At 36.0% G+C, this 19,568-nt stretch overlaps 1 protein-coding gene across 2 annotated transcripts in view; it reads right to left on the reverse strand.

The window, feature by feature from the left end:
* XPO4 (exportin 4) overlaps nt 1–19,568 on the reverse strand; it is an 82,753-nt gene that overhangs the window by 10,145 nt on the left and 53,040 nt on the right. The window contains exons 9-20 of one of the 2 annotated variants that reach the window (XM_005149754.4): nt 19,215–19,389; nt 14,509–14,685; nt 12,422–12,564; nt 12,165–12,310; nt 10,679–10,856; nt 8,834–8,993; nt 6,971–7,140; nt 5,865–6,039; nt 3,831–4,124; nt 2,776–2,956; nt 1,224–1,342; nt 137–267 (exon numbers count right to left, since the gene is read on the reverse strand). In XM_005149754.4, coding sequence (XP_005149811.3) covers nt 137–267; nt 1,224–1,342; nt 2,776–2,956; nt 3,831–4,124; nt 5,865–6,039; nt 6,971–7,140; nt 8,834–8,993; nt 10,679–10,856; nt 12,165–12,310; nt 12,422–12,564; nt 14,509–14,685; nt 19,215–19,389 — 2,049 coding nt within the window. Of the gene's footprint in view, nt 1–136; nt 268–590; nt 647–1,223; nt 1,343–2,775; nt 2,957–3,830; nt 4,125–5,864; nt 6,040–6,970; nt 7,141–8,833; nt 8,994–10,678; nt 10,857–12,164; nt 12,311–12,421; nt 12,565–14,508; nt 14,686–19,214; nt 19,390–19,568 lie in introns of those variants that run through there. The other variant, XM_031049514.2, reaches the window with a different exon arrangement.

Consider the following 19,568-nt stretch of genomic DNA (forward strand, 5'->3'; position numbering starts at 1 on the left):
GATATATAATTGTAGATACAGACAGTGACAGAAAAAGGAAAAATGCAAGGAACACACCCCTCCATCCCCCAATTTCAACAGGTTATTATAAAAGCAACTCAAATTTTTAAACACTCGCAAGCTCTATAAAGGATACGATGACATCCCTAACTCCAGGGAGTACATTAGGCTCTTAAAGAGGTCCTCTGGGAGTTGTGGAATTTTCTCAGGGAATATCTCACAGATGAAAGTGATTAATTTGTAATATTGATTACACAGGGATGGAAACTGTTACAAAAAAAATGGCAATTTTAGAATCAATCACATAACTATGTTCTGACATAATTTCCGTCTGTACAGAGACAGAACTGATATGAAGAAGATAATTTTAGTAGACAACTTCAGAAATATTAGAAAGGCTACAACTTTATTAGCAAACACTGTCATACAACAAAAAAAGACTGCTGTAACTAAACAGTTGATGTTGGAGGTCTGGTATCTGTTCTATACAAATTCATGCAGTTTTACTTCAGGTGTAAGCAGGCCTAAGACCTGTGGGCTAAAAGCCTCTTGAGCATTTGGAGCACAATACAGGGGCTCCTTGGGTACATCCTTTGGCTCAGTTTCATGTAAAATGGATGCAGCTCTCACACTCAGCAAATGCTACCTGATGAGAAAGCATGTTAAGAGGGGACAACTGTGATACAATTCAGAAGTGTTCCTCTGATTCGAAGTAGAACATGAAAACAGTGCAACCCAATGAAACACTGCCATTCCATTGTTTCACGTTTTACTGTTCTACTGACAAGCTGCTGCTGTCTATGATATGAAACCACCTGCACTGTAAAAACAATTAAAAGAGTTAGTATTGTTCCCATATTATTATGTTTTCAAAACGAATATGACTGTTTCTGCTTACAACCCTAACTATTCTATGAGTCTATGATTCTGACACTATCAGAAAACAGATTCCACAAGCCACATTTTAGGTTTGGCTAACTGTTGACCTGCATGGACTCACTTTTAGGAGAAAAAAGTTTTGCTTAGGCCCTTTAAATACACTTTTTCTCAGCTTACAATATTTATTTTCAAATAGTACCTAGAACTATGGAACAGTTATTTACATTTTAAAAAACCCAGAAAGCTCAACTTACAGAGGTGGAATGCATATAGGAAGGACTTCTGGGAATTTGTAACTATAAAGCTTTCATATTCTAGCAGCTATGTGTGAAAAATATACTTACCTTCAGCAGATCCTGGGACATTAGAGGCAGAACTAGATTAACCCCATATAAGACAACATCTGCTGCTGATACAGATCTGTTTGTACCTTGCCCAGGTTCATGTCCTCTAAATACTTCATCTGCAGAAAAGATGAAAAATGTTTTATACAAAAAGAGAATTGAACATATTGAAGGAAGAATCCCATTTCTTTATTATATAGACATTTTTAAAAATAAAAAACCCATGAGGTACAGTATTAAAATAGAAACTTAGTGAGTGGAGGCTGCCACATCACTCTATATTTATATTCATTAGGATTAAGCATTTCATTATCACATGTACCAGATGGTATGCTAAAACAGAATGCTTCAGATACTCGGAGGATCCTTTCCATTACAGAACACTGCATTTGTTTCTGGTGATAGCTGCTTCATGCCTGCACACATGAACAGATAGTGTGCAAAATACTACTGCATTTTCATTTACATATGTGTGTGTATATAAACACGAGGAAAAAAAATGCAGAAAATTCTGTAGTCCACACATTGCTGAGTTTCTCCCATTACAGGCAAGATCTACATTTCCCATCAACTGTCAGTGACCTTACTTTTGTAATTCCTGCACTGAGTCAGCAACAGGATGCAGGCAACTTTCAATACATTTGATCTCCTGGCATTACATTTAGGTAGTATTCACATTCCTTAGTTTCATGGGAAGTATTTTAAAGTGTTTTCCATGCAATTAACATCCAGTGTCTGACCTCAAAGAGAATATTTTATGTGGCATTCAGTTGTCCATGCAAGGGACAAAGTCTAAATCTGGTTCTGTATTTGTGTTGTGCCTGTATGAGAAAAAAAACTAGACAGACACACTAAGTTTTCGAGTATGAGACTGTCCTCTTTCAAGAAAAAGCACTGAATAACATTGAAAGAACCTAGGCAGATTCTGTTTGTTACCAAGCAAACTGTATAGGACATGGCAAGATCTGAATAATGAAAATGTATTTCAGCTTATTCAAAAGGGTTTCAGCTGAGCTAAGCTAGAACTAGGAGATTGTATCCACGAATATTGCAATTCTAAGTGACAAATATATGGAAAACAGGCTAGGATTAGAAAAAAAAAATCCTTAACTACACCCACATACCACAAAGCATGTTTTGTGAATGAGGAATACAGAAAACTCTCAAATGTGATGGAATTTTAATGAGCTCAGCATCTCACAAAAGTTGGATTTTGTACTAAGACAACAATCTATCTGCTCTCCTGCAGTCCCCTTCTGACTTCTCTATGGGGTTTTCTGTTATAAAACTGCTGCTACTACATGTTTAGACTTGCAACATTCAGATTTCAAGCTGTTTTATACATGCCCTATTTATTTTATAGGTGCAGCAATAATTTCAGATGCTAGAATACTGTGAAAAGTCCTTCCTTTGCTACTGGCACATTAAATAATAATTTCCATATCCTGATCTAACCAAGTCTAAAGTTCAGCTTTCACTTTACCAGGATTGAATACATGCCCCACAATGTTTAAAGCATGTTATGGTTCAGCAGTTATCAATCCCTTCATACCTGTATCACTGAAATCTATAAATTCTTTTGAGAGAAGATTAGTGAGAAGCTCCATAATAAGAAGGAGGTCTTGGTACTGGTCTTCTTCTGCTGTAACATCTATCCGTTGTCGACCTAGATTATTCTTGGAATATACCTGGAGCAGAGTTAGGCAGGCCTCATACAAGTTCATGGCTTTAGCCTAAAAAACAATGTTAGATAATAAGAAAACCTCCATTGCATAACACTTGATGATACTCAAGATTTTAATTTCAGTTATATAACCACTTTTTTAACAAGTGCACACAAAATCATGGCAGAAACAGCCATCTTAAACAGTAAGACTGCTTACAGCCATTTATTGATGTGCTGGTGATTGAAACAGCAGAACATCACTTTTATCAATTCCTTAGTCTTAACAAAAAGACAAAGAGTGACTGGGGACAGAATGACACATCTCACCAAACTCACAAACTAGATTACTAACAAAATCCCTTGAGGACTCATTTCAGCTACTGAAGTTTGGAGCCACAGTGCATACCCACTTCAGAACAGGTAGGAACTTTCCTAGATGCAAAAGCAAGATTAGGCAATATGCAAAGATGCAAATACACTGCAGTGATTCATGTTACCTATTAACTTCATGCTATCTCTTAATGCCTAGTTTAGGACCAAGGCAGTGTCTCTATGGTATGCATTTGCCACATGAAACAGCACTGCAATTCCTCTAGACTAGCCTTCAGGGAAGGCTGATATGCTTAAAAGACATACTCAACATGGTCTGCACTCTTCTGCCACCCATGCGTAGAACTGGACTAGGGGTGAAGCACAGTTAAAAGTTTACTGGTATAAGAACAGTCTAGATGCCCTACTTTTAATCTTTGCATATATATGATTTTAAAACAAAGGAATGCCTTCAACATGTGCCCATACAGCATCTCTTTATAGAATCTAAAAATCACTACACTCTTTTGTTTAAGGAACAGGAGTGTACACACACGTTCATGTGCACATGCATACACGTGTGCACGTGCACACACACTCTCTCTCACTCTTCCTCTCCTGGTTGTATTTACCTCTCCAAGATAGCAAATTTGTTTATGTGCAACTTCAACAAAAACTTCTATTATGAGATTAACAGTCTCTGGTGTGTTTTTGTATACTTCCATTAATCCAATGCAGTTATTAAGGAAGTCCATTAGGAAATTGAAGAGAATTGCTACATTATCAATCTGGGTAGCTTCAGCAATGCCACAGAGTGCTTCCAATGTAGCAGTGATTTCCTGTTTCACTTCTTCCTCCTGACATATCTGTTGGAAGTTTTCTTGGTTTATTACATTCAAAAATCTCTGCTGAAGTGGCTGAAGAACCTGAAAGTTTTTAGAAAAGTCACATTAAGATAAGCATACTATTATGTGAGATGTGAGGTCTAAGTGATTTAGCAAGCTCATGGGTTGCTTTTCGCATGGCAGTACAAGAATCTATCAATCCCAGTTTCCAAAGGCTCAATTATGTTACTATCTGTCACATTAATGTAAGCTGAAGTGGTAGTGATTAGTAATACTCATTATCCACCATCACCTGCAGGCTGGTTTCAAATGGAACACCTCCATAAATATTTTATATTATTTTGTACTGTTTAAACAAATGACAATGTCTTTCTCTGGCTCACAGTATTTGATTGTCTTCTAAATTCAGTACTGAGGGAAAAAAATGGTACCGTTTATCAATTAAAGCATTAAGATTCATGTTCACAATTACCTTTGTCATAGGATGATTCTTGAGAGTGCAATCTGTTTTGTAATCAGCTGTGTTTGCATCCAATTTAGAAACTTTTATAGAAATAGAAGTTTTTCCCAATTACTTCCAGTGCATTATATTCTTACTTTCCATCACTAATTTCATAACTTTGCTAATAAAAGCAAGTTGTTCTCAGAAGGCCAATGCTTTGCAAACTCATGTAGTGCTTTCTGATCACATTTCAAGTACTTTCTAACACCAACCTTTCTAATAGTAAAATGTCATAAATGGAGTGAGGGCACAAAAAGCTGGTCAAGGCTCTTCATTATGTTCTGCAATAGCTTCTTACTGTCATTACCATTAAGTGAATAATTCATAACACCACCAAATTAAAATATAAGCAAGTAAAGACACAGATCCAATGGAAATTCATAACCTCCTATAATAGTTTCCTTCTGGAATACTGCTATACTGGCTGCTTCATTACCTTCCAGGTAATTATTAGCTATTTCTGTTTAGGTTGTAATGTTTAAGACAATTTTTTTGGCAGCACATGGGTGCCATATAACTACTGACCTTCAGAGAGAATAATTTTAGAAATTTTAATTACGAGATGTTCAAAATCAAAAGTTTAGAATCACCAAATCATAGGCTGGTTTGGGTCAGAAAGGACCTTAAGATCATCTAGTTCCAACCCCCCTGCCATGGGCAGGGACACCTCACACTAGACCAGGTCACTCAAGGCTCTGTCCAGCCTGGCCCTGAACACTGCCAGGGATGGAGCATTTACCACTTCCATGGGGAAACTGCTCCAGTGCCTCACAAATCTCATAGTAAAGAACTTCTTCCTTATATCTAACCTGAACTTCCCCTGTTTAAATTTAAACCAATTGCCCCACGTCCTGTTGCTATGGTTCCTGATGAAGAGCCTCTCTCCAGCACCCTTGCAGGCCCTCTTCAGATACTGGAAGGCTGCTATGACGTTTCCATGCAGCCTTATTCTATACATATAGAAGCCTTCCTGTTATCTCTGACATCCCTGGACAAACTCAATTCTAACTTGGCCTTAGCTTTCCTGACCTGATCCCTAGCTTCCCGCACAATGTCCCTGTGTTCTTCCCAGGCTGCCTGTCCTTGCTTCCACCTTCTATAAGCTTCTTTCCACCCACCCTCCCCATAAGTTTTCTCAGCATCTCCTTATCCATCTATGGAGGCCTCCTGGCCTTCTTGCCCATTTCCTTCTTACTGGGATGCAATGCTCCTGAAAAGCTTCTATAGAAGTTTATTTTGTGTCACCGTAAAATTCACTAAACTAACTTGTTTGTGTAACTTGCTAAAATGGAGATAATAGAAGCATCAAAATATCTCACCTCTGTCCAGTATTGTTGCTTTGTTTCTGTATCCATATGAGCAAAACCTCCTAAAACTAAAGCTTTCATTAGTGTTCTCTGCACAGAACTGGACAAATAGTGAAGAGGAGGGCTTCGCCTTGCAAATTGTTTAGCTAAGTTCCACCAGTTTTCACACTGAATAACTAAGTTTGCCCTAAAAGAGGGAAAAGGAGTTTAATTAAAGATTCACAAAATTGTATGAACAGAGCACATGAGGTTGCTTAGCAGTTGTCAGAATATTTAGCGTTTTTTAAAATTCCTTTATTCTAAGGCTAGATCACCTTTCAATTTTCATCTTACTAATGCCTCACCCCTAAGATTTCTAAAGTACATACTCTGAAAACAGCTCAATTCACATGGGAGAAAAGCAGGGAAGTGCTGTAGCTTTATACACATACACAAAGTTAATGGACATATTGTGTGGATTAAAAGCTTAGTTTCATTATGTCATGATAAAATAGGTTTATTCCAGAACTAGCTCCAGTGTGTTTTAACTTTTTTTAGAAAGTCCTAAAGCATTTAAATACTTAAACTTCAGGTCACTCTTTCAGCAGACTATGAATACATGACTGCATGTACACCTGCATGTCAATTCACAAAAGTAAAACATTCAAGAATTTCCTGCTTCACAGTTTGTTACACCAAAGAAAACTTTGAAATTTGTCTGAATCCACAAAATCCTGCATTTTTATTTTTAGTCTAGTATGTTACAGAATATTTTATACTGGCTTAGCCAGTACCTGAATTCTTAACCCGGAAGAACTTGTTCAACAAAACCATACACAAAAATCCTTGCAGTAAGAGACCAGGAGAGTTTTCCCTTCTCAATGTTTAAGAGTGAGGCACAAAGGTAAGGGGAGTGCACTTCTAAACAATAATAAAAACTAGGTTATGTTTTATCAAATACAGGTCTCACTCCTCACTTTGTCAGACAACTTTTATTATTTTTTTTTTATTCCTAGTATGTTACTAAAGTAATTTGACTTACAGAGACATTAATATGCCATATACCTGCATTACTTTGGCCAAAAAAATTGAAAGGAAGCAAAAGAAGTTTTTTGACTTCCAGAGGTATAGCAACTTACCGCTCTCTCCTTTCCACTAATGTTACTAGTAGTTGTACAGTATCATTTGCAAGGTCCTGCTCTGAACTCCACACTGCCAGGTTACTGATCACTTTTTCTAAAAGGTAACCCACAATCCACTGGGAACCCTCTGTATCAGCACCAAATGCTGTACTAAATGGCAGACTTATCTATAAGAAAAGCATTAAAATGAATGAGTTTTACAGAAGCCAGAACCCCAAAGTGTACGGTAATCATTGTCAGCAAATTCTTTTCAGGCTGTCACTTCTTCCCTACTTTTAATATACACAAATGTTACATAGGCAAAGGCAAAGAATACCTATAACAGAAAAATCTTTGCCAAATTTATCTTGCAATTTTAAGCACAACACTTAAAACAAAGAAAAATTTTATCTATGTTACAAAATCTGCTTTGAACATGTCTAGCTTTGAAGGCCAATGAAAGTTCAAAAGTTTTAAAAATTGGAAGTTCCTAAAATAATCTCCGGAAAGTGTTTCCATGAATTTACGATGAATTTCCTACAGTGATAAAAATTATTAGAAATAATGTTAGCTGTTGATCTAGATTACATCTTGTAAAAGCTTATTTGCATTGCAATTTTTCTGCATCCACTTTCTGCAGATTGTTCCTTCAGTCTATACAACTTTCAGGAAAGATGTCACATTCTGGCCCTGGCACATTAAAATATGATTCCTTGACATTGCCTGTTCTCCTGTTCTTAAAAAAAAAATTCTCAAGAGTGAAATCCAAGGCTTTTATAACAGTTGTGCAGGGGTTTCCTGTCAGCACACATTTCTAACTTTAAAACTCATGATTTATATACATGACTGAGCATAACGTTTAAACAGCTTTCAATCACTTTCACACACCAACACAAACTAAATGTGTGCCTTTCCTAGTTAGTCCATTTTGTTTCTTTACATTGTTTCTTATGGATCTCCTTCTCACATGCTTTCCACTTCTTCCCCAGCTGGTACTTCCACAAATTCTTGGCTCTGCTGTAAGTACAAGCTGAATAATATGATTCCAAATGTTTACAAGCCTAGGGCATACATATTTTTCTCAAGGAGGGGCCTCCTGAAGCATTAGTATTCTTAGTTGCTTCAATAGTGGAAATAAAAGGAGGAGGAGAAGGCGGCTTCTTTCTTGAAAGTTACAGCCAACAGGACCTCCTCAGGACGAGTGGCCTCCTTCAGCCAGCTGGATTACAGTTATTTCGATAAGCAAAATCAGGATCAAGGTCTAATCATGATTAGTGTTGCCCAAATATGATAAGAAGTTGCTGTTTACAAGAATGCACCACTGAAATCATGATATACACAATGAGAATATATAAGAATGGGGAGAGGAAAGTAACGTGACATTAGCCAATGTAATACTACCTTACTACCTTGTGATGGTGTTAGGTATCTAGTTCAGAATCATGACTAGGTTACTCACTAAATCATCCATCAAAGGCAACCACTGTATTAGTAATATACTGTAAGATCTGATGGATAGTAAGGATAGCTTACAAAATGGCTGTTGTCAGTGAGTTTCACCTACTATGCAGCCCAAGAACATGCTATGCTCTTCTGCTATGGCAATGGCTACAAAAAAAACCCAAAAAAAACCCCTAACAACAGGGAAAAAAAAAATCACATTTGCAATGTGCAAGAAGGGTCCCCTAACAACTTTTATTTCTAATTAAAAAAATGAAGAAAACCTCAAGTTTCAAACAAATTCCAAACTAAACCACAACCCATTTAACATTAAAAATGCTTTATTGTTGCACATTTAAAATACGTACACTAACATCTGCATTCACAGGATGCTATTATTGCTAATACTCACCAGTTAATGCATAAAAGTCATATCCTTACCTGATCATACAGCTTTTCATCTACTAGGAGGTAAGTCTTTGCCCAGCGCTTGAGGAACCATACAATATCTTTGCCCATCTGAGGGCTCAGGAGATGCGTGAGATTTGCCCTTATTGCTCTAGATTCTACTTCTGACACTCTTAAAATAGCAGATAACAACCTGAAGATTTAAAATACAATTGAGGATGCCGAGAGTGGTTTTTGGAGAATCAAGGCAAACACTTTCATTTTTCATAAAATACAACAGAAGGAACAGGGTAACACGAAGCAATTCAACTCTAATAAAGTAAAGAGCACCTGAATTTATTGTTTGTTTAAATGCAAGGAGAGAGAGATAAGATAGACTGCCAAACATCATCTAAACAGTCAGAATATACATTTAAAAAATATAGCGATTATCTTTGACATCAAAATTACTGCAACAGAATCCTCAAAGCATTCTGACATTGAGGGAACAAAGCCTAATGGACTACTACTTGGAGTGCTTGAAAAGCTTCTCTGAAAAACTGATCCTTCCTTGCACCATCAAGCTTAGTGAACAAGTGGGTCCTAATTGTGCAGTTTTTGCAGTGTGATGTATACTAGAGAACAAATACAGAAATGTCCAGTTGTTTCTCTCTCTTTCGCTGCTATAGAGAAACAGTCCAAAATAGACCACAATGAGAATACAATCAGTCCATAAAACTACAGTAAATAGTAACTTCTGTAGTCTATAAATTAAATTTGGTAAGAATGTGATAGTGCACAAGGAATTTAGGAGTTGATGGTAGTCTGTTTCTTGAAGATGTTTCAGAGCAATTGCCAAGAAGCCTCAGATCTCTGTGTCTTTAGATCTGATTTTATTCCCATCACAACTGAGGCTCTGCATTAAGAAATCCCATTTGATGGCCACTTCCTGAAGCTTCCAGTAGTATCAATGAGCAGCATTCAAACTTCTAACCATTAGGCATATCACTGCTAATGAAGATTAATTTTTTTTCTAGCCTCTTCCAGAAGAAGAAATGTGAAGTGGATAACTGCTAATCTTGGGTAATCTTCTAATTTTCTGAAGTGCGAGGATTAAAACTGAGGAATCCTTTGTGAGCATCAGTGTTCTGACAAAAAGAAAACAGAAATACCCTGCCCTATTCCTTTTATAGGCTGTGTATGTGACGACAATTCCTCCCTCACTGAGTACAAATTTTGCTGCTACTGCCAAGCTTGGGCAGTAATTCATCTTCAAAGAAGACAAGCTTACTGGTGCTCTGGAAAGCATTTGCTTAAGCTGTATACGTGCTGAATGAATTCCAGAGTATATTATATAAGGATTTTGATCTACCAACTTTATGGTAATTGAAGTAATTTAAGAATTTTCTGTAATAAACAGATCAAAGATAGAGTTTCAATAGAGATAGAAAAACATTTATGTTTATTTCCAAACTTTGGCTCATGTTCTCTGTTAAGACTACTAGGTCAATCCAGTCAATTTCAGCCTTCACACATCTTGACTCAGTTTTATCTGTTTTGATGCCTTACTCTCATTTTTCTTCTCAATCCTCCCTTGGCTCACCTTGATTTGAATATCATCTCTATTTACCCCTGCCTTTTTTTACCCCTCCCCTCAAAAAAACCCACTTATTTTCTGTCTTTTCTTGATCTCTTTTACAGCATTGCCTTAATAAATGTCTGTTATAAAGCCATTCTTATGACTTGTCTTTAATACTAAAGAGACATTTCTTTTCCAACAGTCAGTGTTTACATATTGCTTTTTTACTTTTCAAATTTACAAAAGTCCATTCACATTCTAATTTTGTTTTGCTCTGAAAAAGCATTTAACATACTTATCAGCATGAGAAGCATCCTTACCTAATTACAGAATCAGTTCTGTTGTACCCTGGGATGGAAGAGGCTTTTTCTCCTGGAGATCCCAGAATCTGAAGTGTTGTGTTGATGTCAACCTCAGCTGAATGTTTAATGGAGTATTCCATTACTTCTGGAGGTATTAGCGGAGTCTCTCCCTGAGTATCATTAGCCAAGAGGTAGCCTTACATTAAAAAAGAAAGAGTGATCACAACTTTCTACCCTAGGTTAATTGATGGCTTTTTGATTAGAGAATCTATTGGCTTAACTGCAGACATCACACCAGAATCAAATGTTTGTACAAACCCTGACTAACGCTGTTTATATATGTGTAACTTTACAATCCTTAAAACCATTCAGTAGAGACGACCCTAAAGTGACAAGAAACCAAGACCGGAAAAAAAAAAACCAAATAAACTAAAAGACAAAAAAAAAATTTAAAAGAGAAAAGGCTTTTGTTCACCTCAAAGAACTTCAGCCAATTCAACTACTGAGGGAGGGAAACAAACAAAAAACCCCACATTTTGTTGTCACTTTTTTCTTCTATTATGTGATAAAAGTGCCTTGATTTAGAGCTTTCTCCACTGAGTCCATCTCATTTGGGACTTCTGTTCCATTAACATTTCAAATCTGTTGGAGACTTTCAGACAGCAAGCACATGTGTTGTAACAAAGTCTTTTTAGTGTAGCAAATACAGATCGGGTTAATCATGGGATTTTAACACTCTGGCATCCATACAATTAATATTAATTCCAGCTTTAGTTGTAGTTTTCAGTGTCTGATCTCATAACCATCTGTGAGCTCTGTTCCACAGTTATTCAAAATTGTTAAACACATTCATGTCAACATCTGAGAGCGACTAACACAGATGTTCAAAAAGATCCCATACAATTTCATCAAGTACGTTTTTCCTAACAAAGTATGGATTCTACCTTAGTTGTTACTATGTTTTGCAAACAGATGCAAGATAATTCCATTTAAAAATCAAAACCAAACAGGTTCTAAATTCAAGTTCCATGAAAGAAAAAAATACCAGGATACGGATCATCAGCACTGTGAGATTCTGGAACTTAGTTCTTCGTCACCTCTGAGTAATACCATTATCCTGGTCTCATGTTGTTTCCCTTATAAAGTCATGTGCCCCCAGTCAATACAACTGATATCATGAGCTGATGAATTTCTTAAACAGGCTGACACATGTTAAGACAAGAAACAAAACAACCAATCTATAAGAAAGTTAGTTGTGGGAACTTCCAAAGGACATTACCTCATGTAAAGACTTCATCAATCTTTTAAAGATAATGTTCAGATTACTCAAGACAGATGAAAGTAAAACAAAGACTTCGTGAGTAGTATACGTAAGATGAAGGCATCATTAGGGATAAAATTTATAGTCAATTAGTGGCTGATATACAGGGATTTTTTTTGTCCTGAGGTGTTCCAGCTGCAATAAGAATACCAGAATAAGTACTATTTAAAGCTGTTCACTAACCTGTGACTAAAATAAGCCAATGAATATCCTCATACAGGTCATCAAGCACTTTATTATCAATTGAGCCTGATGCTGGTGAGGCAAGTAACTGCTGCTGATGCCTCTGCAATTGACCATGGAGCCTTGTCACTCGGTCTTCTAATAAACTGTGGATAAATAACAACATAACTTCACTGGTTTTATACTATTTCGGCAAAGTCAGGCTTTTCAAATGTGATGGCTTTATTGATTTGCTTTCATGACTATTTTATTTGTACCTTGTAAGAAGAGGTATACAGTGTTCTGCAGCAATTCTCCCCAGCATGCCTACACTAGCCAACTGGTCACAGAACTGGTCTCTGTCATCTTCCTGCAGCTCACTTATTTCTTCTTCTTCACGAGAGGCCACGCCATTGGCAGTCTTTGGGTATTTCAACAAAATCAGAAGCAACCAGTTAGTATTATACTTGTTAAATTTTACCACTGCCACAATATTCTAAATTATTTTCCTGCTTTCTTTCCATGTTTTCCATCCATGTTTTGCATGGATGAACAGACTCATACTAAATTAGACACAGAATAGTTAAACAGAGGACTAAATGTAGCTTCATATTGTTTTAAAATCAGCATTTCACAAACTCACTAGCAAAATACCCTATTCAGTTAACTGTATATTTGCTACCATTCCCAATAGTGCTTTCAAGTAAAAACATTATCTGTGAAAACAGTCAAAGATAAGAGCTATGAAAACTGATACTTGTTATTAATAGGAAAAGCCCAAGGTGAACAGTAACAAAACAAGCTTCTTTACACCAGAGTTGTTTACAAATCAGATCTGTGGACCATCCACTGTTAGAAGTCAAAGATGTTCTCAGTTGTCTGAGATCTTACATCTTACATAATAAGCAGTATTTTTCATGATGAAATGAAAATAATCACTTTCATTAAAGATTTCCCATAACCCATTTTTTGGGGGTGGGGGAGCTTTATAAAGTAAATGCTGTAAATTCAGGGAAGCAGAAGACTAATAATAATAATAATCATCGTCATCTAACTTCTTGCTTATGCAGAAGTTGCACTGTTTCATTTCTCAAAGCTTGTATCATCTACATTACAAAAACTAATTCAATAATAATCAGACTTTAATCCTTGAAGATATGAACCATGATATGTAGAAATTAAGTACTGATGTTAAAAACAGTTTTAAAAACAGCTCTTAGAGAATCATAAAATTTACACAACTAACAAAATAAAATACACATGACAGTTAAAGCTATCAGTCTGTTTCGTTTCTATGAAGGCTCTGGAAAACTGAATCCACACACAGCTCTTTATCCTAAGTACTTTAAACCCATCTTTTCTTCATGTAACCCAGCAAATCATTCTCTTCTGGCAACTTCAAAGTTGCAGCTGTTTACTGAAGGGTGAGCCTCTGGTCTCAAAGCAGAGACTGAAAGTTCCTGTTACTGCTTTGATATTGAACAAGAAGCATTCTAAAATGCCAGCTGTGGCTTTTAAAAGGTTACCCATGGGATAAATGACTTATCTCACAGAATGACATGAATTAACCTGTGTATACAAGTTATGTCAAGACCGCCTGACATGAGTTCAAAGTTCTGTTGTGAAATATTTCTCACTGGTTTGGCACTGTTATTACCATCTGTTACATATTGGGAGTGCAGAATTAAGTTTTATATGGTGCCTTCTCTAGAATTTAGGAATTCATTTTATCCAAAAGAACCACAAAATATTCTGAGTTTCTTCTAGTCTGAACATGGTCTTCCTACATTTTCTCAGATATTTATGCATGTCAATTACACTTCAAAATTATATTTTAAAGTCTATGAGTGCAAGGTAACAACCATATGAAAGGCTTACAATTTCATATAGGATTTTTTTAGGTCCTTCTCTAGGACCCTAGTCCAGAGAAGGACCTAAAAAAATAAAAAAATAAAAAAAAATTAAACCTGTTACTCAAATGAACTTGCATCTTACTGTTCTTTACACAGATAAAATGACTAAACTCTTGACTGTCTGGACTAGGGTCCTAGAGAAGGACAGTCAAGAGTTTAGTCATTTTATCTGTGTAAAGAACACTAAGATGCAAGTTAATTTGAGTAACAGGTTTAATTTTTTTTATTTTTTAAAGTTATTTCCAACTTTATATTCCTTTATTTCCTCTTCAGAATGAGAGAAACAGACTGGAAAATAGCCACTAAGGAACAAATTAAGCAATTTTTCATTCTCAAAGTCACAAATACTAATTCTACAATAGCTCCCTTCAGCTACATAATACAGTACAGAACAAAAGACATGGGCTAGTTACTATATATCATCATCAAAAACTACCAGTATGGGGGCTTACCAAATTCCTTGTACCATCAGGAGCAGCTAGGTGGCACTGAATGTAGGAATTAAAAACCTGAACAGCATGCTGGGTAAAGAAACCTTTATGGAAATGTTTATCATCTTGTACCAAAGTAAGCCAAGATTCCAGCAACTTATCATATGCTTCCATATACACCATGTCATCTTTGTCAAGCTGTAAGAGATAAAAGAAACAAAAATCTTAGTCCTAAACGACAGAGTAATATACTTATATTCATTATTATTTAAGCAATGTTCTTCTAATGTTGAAACAATTTAAAAAAAGCAGTCGCAAAACCCATCTAAAGATAGCCAAGAAAACAGAATGAATTGAAGCAACACATCAAAAAGGTCAGTGCAGCTTTCGTGCTCACTAGGCTTTAAAAACACAAAGTGCTTAGCTATTTCTCTTCATGTGATGTTCAAAATCAAAACAGTATTAAATTAACCCACTAATGCATGATTACCTAAACACAGAAGCTACCAAGCTTTTACCCCAAAGATGCCAAGCAGCTCAGCTCTTATTAGAAACAAAGAATTGAGCCATTTCTTTTTAACTAGACAAATATGAAATATGTGCATATAGATTTGTATGTATTCCACTATTTCTGAAATAAAGATAAAAGATGATAATTATCTGTTCCTGAGGAAATCGTTGCAACATTGCATGTGTTCAAGAAACCTTACTAAAGGTAACCAGTTTTGATGACGATACACAACTTCCCATTCTATGAATAAACAAACAAACAAAAAAGCACAATTCCAGAGTAAGCCTGCACCTCCAACTGCTTACTCAATTTACTCCAATTGCTTACTACATCATGTTTTAGTTATTCCTATATGTTTCTATGTAGTACGCAAGCTGCAAAAAGAAATAACGTATCTGAAAAACAAAGTCCCAGGTTACAGGCGAACTAAAGAACCCAAATAGCAAAGAGGCTATTTCTTTTTTTAAAAGTATTTTAATGTACCTGTTAACTTTTTGATTTGATGCAAAAATTGAACTTGGAACTACACACCCAACTTCAAATGACCTAAGTGTAACTGTACAGATGAACATGCTGCTAAAGCAGGACATTCCTATCCTCTAAGAAGTCTTCTGAAGTTTTAAACAACAGGATCACACACTCTGAGATAGAAGAGCTCAGTAAAATGATGCTCAATAAAATATTAAAGCGTTAATCGTGCTCCAGACATAAGAATTTCTGACTTTCAGTGAAGTTACAGACATAGCTGGATGAACAGGCAAGGAAAACACTGGCTGGAAAACTGATACTGTGTTGGAAGCATTTCAAGAAAGTTTCACAGCATCATTTTATAACTGCAAAGTAGTCATATTTGCAGAAGGAAGATATGGGGTACACTGATACAAGTATGAAAACAAAAGGTGAAGATGACAAGCAGGGAGCCAAAATCGCATTCAACAGTAACATAAGCCACAAGTTTAGGATGGACACCATATCTTTCTAAAACTTGCCTAAAAGACACATGAACTCAAGGACTGTCATTCAATCCTGAAGTATTTTGACATGTGGATAATACATTTACATATATAAATTACATATAAGTTTTAATAATATATAATAATCCAGAGCATAAATTAATAGAGACATGTCTTTTTATAAACAACAAAAGAACTCAAATCTATACAATTCATAAAGTTAATACCATGGAAAAAAAAGTTTTTAACACTTTATGGTATTCTCATAAGGAAGCTAGGATTAATAAGTGCCTCCATAAATACATGCCAAAATAGTAGAAAGAGTTTATCCTTATTGAACAAATTCGATCACAAAGAAACTACCAAAAATTCCCAATCCTAATTTCACATGAGCTACAGCTGGGCTACCAAAGATGCCACACAGGCAAATTAAATGACATGCTGTAGACTGGGGAGCTAAATCTTTCTGATGGATCCAACAGAAGTAATTGCAGAGACCAGTTCAGCACTCAGACCTTCAGGAGAGGCAAGATAAAAAAAATCAGTAAAAGTCAAAGCAAAAATGTTTAATTTGTCTAGTATGGGAAACATGGGTACTTCTTCCGTTGGAGTCTGATGACACTTAAAACCTCTAAAATTTGCCAAGCAGCAATAAGCTGGAAAGAATTGGAAGCACAGCAGAGACGACTAAATTCAGAATGATCTCTCCCATCACATGATATTGAAAAAATATATCAGGAAACACAAGCTGTGCGTTAAGAGTCATTTTGGGAAAAAAAGCCTTTAATATAATTTTATTTCTGTTTGACTTTTAATCCAACATCCCGTTCATACTCTTCACTAATTCAGATGGAGACTATTTAATTTCTGCTTCTGCATAAGCACTGTTAAACAAGGTGTTTAAACTCCCAGCATTGCTGAAGCTTGCTGCCCTCCACCAGCATAGCTTTTCAGGCGAGTGTTTCAATGTCATTCATCCAACCTCTCCAGCCACAGCAGCAGGTTAATGTAAAACAGCATTTGATATTATGTTTGGACTGGGGGTTTTTCCCCCTTGGTTTAAAATCAGCATTAGCTGCTTTGAAGTGGTTTGCATATTATGGTTCAGGACCTCCTAAGTTTTCATAGCAGGTCTTCAGCTAAGTAGACTCCTTGTGCCTGACAGGGTTTCTGCAGTGCTCGCTCACAGGAGGTATTCTGCTCGCATATGAAGTGGCAGAAATATGGAGAAAACAGCTTTTCCAACCAGCAAAGCTTAGGAAGTACACCTGCCTGCATTCTGCTGCACATCAGATTTCTGAAAAGTTCCACGAATATTATGAGGACTCTAGTGAGGCCAACACACACAGTATTTTACGAAAAGTTCATAATTAACAGACAGTACAAGAGCTCACAGAAGGTCTCACCATAGGCAGTCTAAACAAGAAGCTCAGGAACACATTAACCATGGCTGGGGCATTCCTAAGCCAAAAGATTGTTTTCAGGGATGCAAAGTAGTATATCTACAGGCACAGCATGCAGTATCATTATGCCTCTGTAGCATGTCTTATTGCTTGCACACTGCTAAGATACAAGAGTTATTTTTTTTTTGAAGGACCACCACCAACAGAATTCTGTATCTTCCTAGAAATCAGAGAAACAGCATGAAGTTGAGATGTCTGTGAGAGCTATGACAGAATGGAAGAGGTGGAAGTGTAAATGTTTCTATTTGCAAAGAACAAAGATTCTAGGAGACTGAGAAAATATTCTCTTAAAAAAAAAATTCTCACATTCGCTCTGATGTTGCTGAATCTGAGAACATATTTAACACTGAAAAGACTTTCTTCAGCAAAAAATTACAGGATTATGCAAGTATAGGCAGCCACAGTTTATTTGGATAAATAGCCAGCCATTTCCAAAACAGAGTACCAGACAGTGGTACAAGCTACCATAAGCTTTTGCAAAGAGATGAAGTGTTTTGAATGGCCTTATGTTCAGCACTTTTCATTAAAGATGGCTGCATATTCTAGCTCTCAAATAACAGAGCAGAGGAAAAAGTATTTATTAAAATTATTAAAACATTAATTTAAATGATGAGTGTCTGTGGTTTTGCTCTGTCTTTTCTATAAGGCTTTCGACAGCATTCTTAAATGTGCTAGTAAACATCAAAACACATATTCACTGTTATGCTAAAAAGTCTCAAAAGCAGGGCAAGTTTTGACCAATAAGGTATGGAAATTAGCTGTATTATAGATTCTAAATTTAATCACCAATTTTTTTATTAAGCTATGAACACACTTGGAAGTTTCAGTGAGTGCTGGGTCACATGCAATACATTTTAACCTCGCAACAAAGAAACTAATGCACTTCAAGAAATGCTGATTAACACATCTGTGATCTCTGGTAAAGAAACACATCCACCAGCTTTATAACTAAGTACTTTTATAATTGTTTTTAAATGCAGGTAATTAAGCCCAGTCAATACAGCAAAAATGGCAAAAATTCATACTTTTAAATGATAATGAGGGACATATTGGCTAATAACTTAATAATCACATTTTAAATCGATAGCTACTGTACATAAAAATAATTCAAGTGCAAGACTGTTTGCCTTAATTCTTATGGGCTTTTTCCCTTAAACTAGGTCTCTATAAATTTTTATCTTTGCACACAATTTTTAGAAGAAGACTCAGACTATCCCAACTGCTCTTAAATGTTACAACTGAAGTTTGAAAGAAGTAAACAGAAAAAATCCTCTGAATTTCTGTGCTAGATTTGTTCACAGAATTCCCATTTGAACTGCGTCGGCAATGAAGGGATGATTCAAACAGCTTAAGAGTATGGGGTTATCAACAGATCTAACAGCTACATTAACTCAAAACAGAAGTTCCTGACTCAGAATTCTTGACAGCAGTTAAGTTTGTCTGTCCGTATGTTCATGTAGTCATTTTAAGCTTTCAAAACTAACTCATTATCTACAACAGTTTTCAGAAAAGTCCTACAAGAGCAAGTCAGCAATATTTTTAACTGAATCAATTCTTTCTAAAATGGAAAATATAACAAGTGCTTTAAATCAAAGTCTGAATGATGCACAGTGTGTAATTAAGTTGTTTAAAACAAAAAGAAAATCCTCAGACGTGATTTCAGAAATATCTAGAACAAAACCACTGAATTCGCAACAGTTGTTCATAAAACAGCCAAATTCTCATGTTACTTATGCTTATCACAAATAGGAACAAAAAACCCCACAACAGGCTACCTGCTATTTGAGAGTAGATACTTACCACTTCTTCCAAGGCAGCACTTCTTCCAAAAGAACAGGTGAGGTGTGCAAGGCAGTTAACAAATGAAGAGAAAAGTTCATTTGGAATGGCAGTTAAAATATTGCGAGGAAATACAGTTATCAGGTTGCTGATAATACTGGAAATTCCCACCGCTTCAGAGTCTTCTATTTCAATTCTAAGGATAGAAATAGCAGTTAGTTTTCACCACTAAGAAAAATTCTAGAAGTTAATTGATTTTGTTGGTCTATTTTCAATCAACAAATTATTTCACATTACTTAAGTCCCACCTACTTTAAACTGCCTTCTCTTAATTTCAGTAATTCAACAGTAAGCACAAATTACATCCAGAAATAA

The sequence above is a fragment of the Melopsittacus undulatus genome, chromosome 2 (assembly GCF_012275295.1).
Source record: "Melopsittacus undulatus isolate bMelUnd1 chromosome 2, bMelUnd1.mat.Z, whole genome shotgun sequence".
In the NCBI taxonomy this organism is placed as follows: Eukaryota; Metazoa; Chordata; class Aves; order Psittaciformes; family Psittaculidae; genus Melopsittacus; species Melopsittacus undulatus.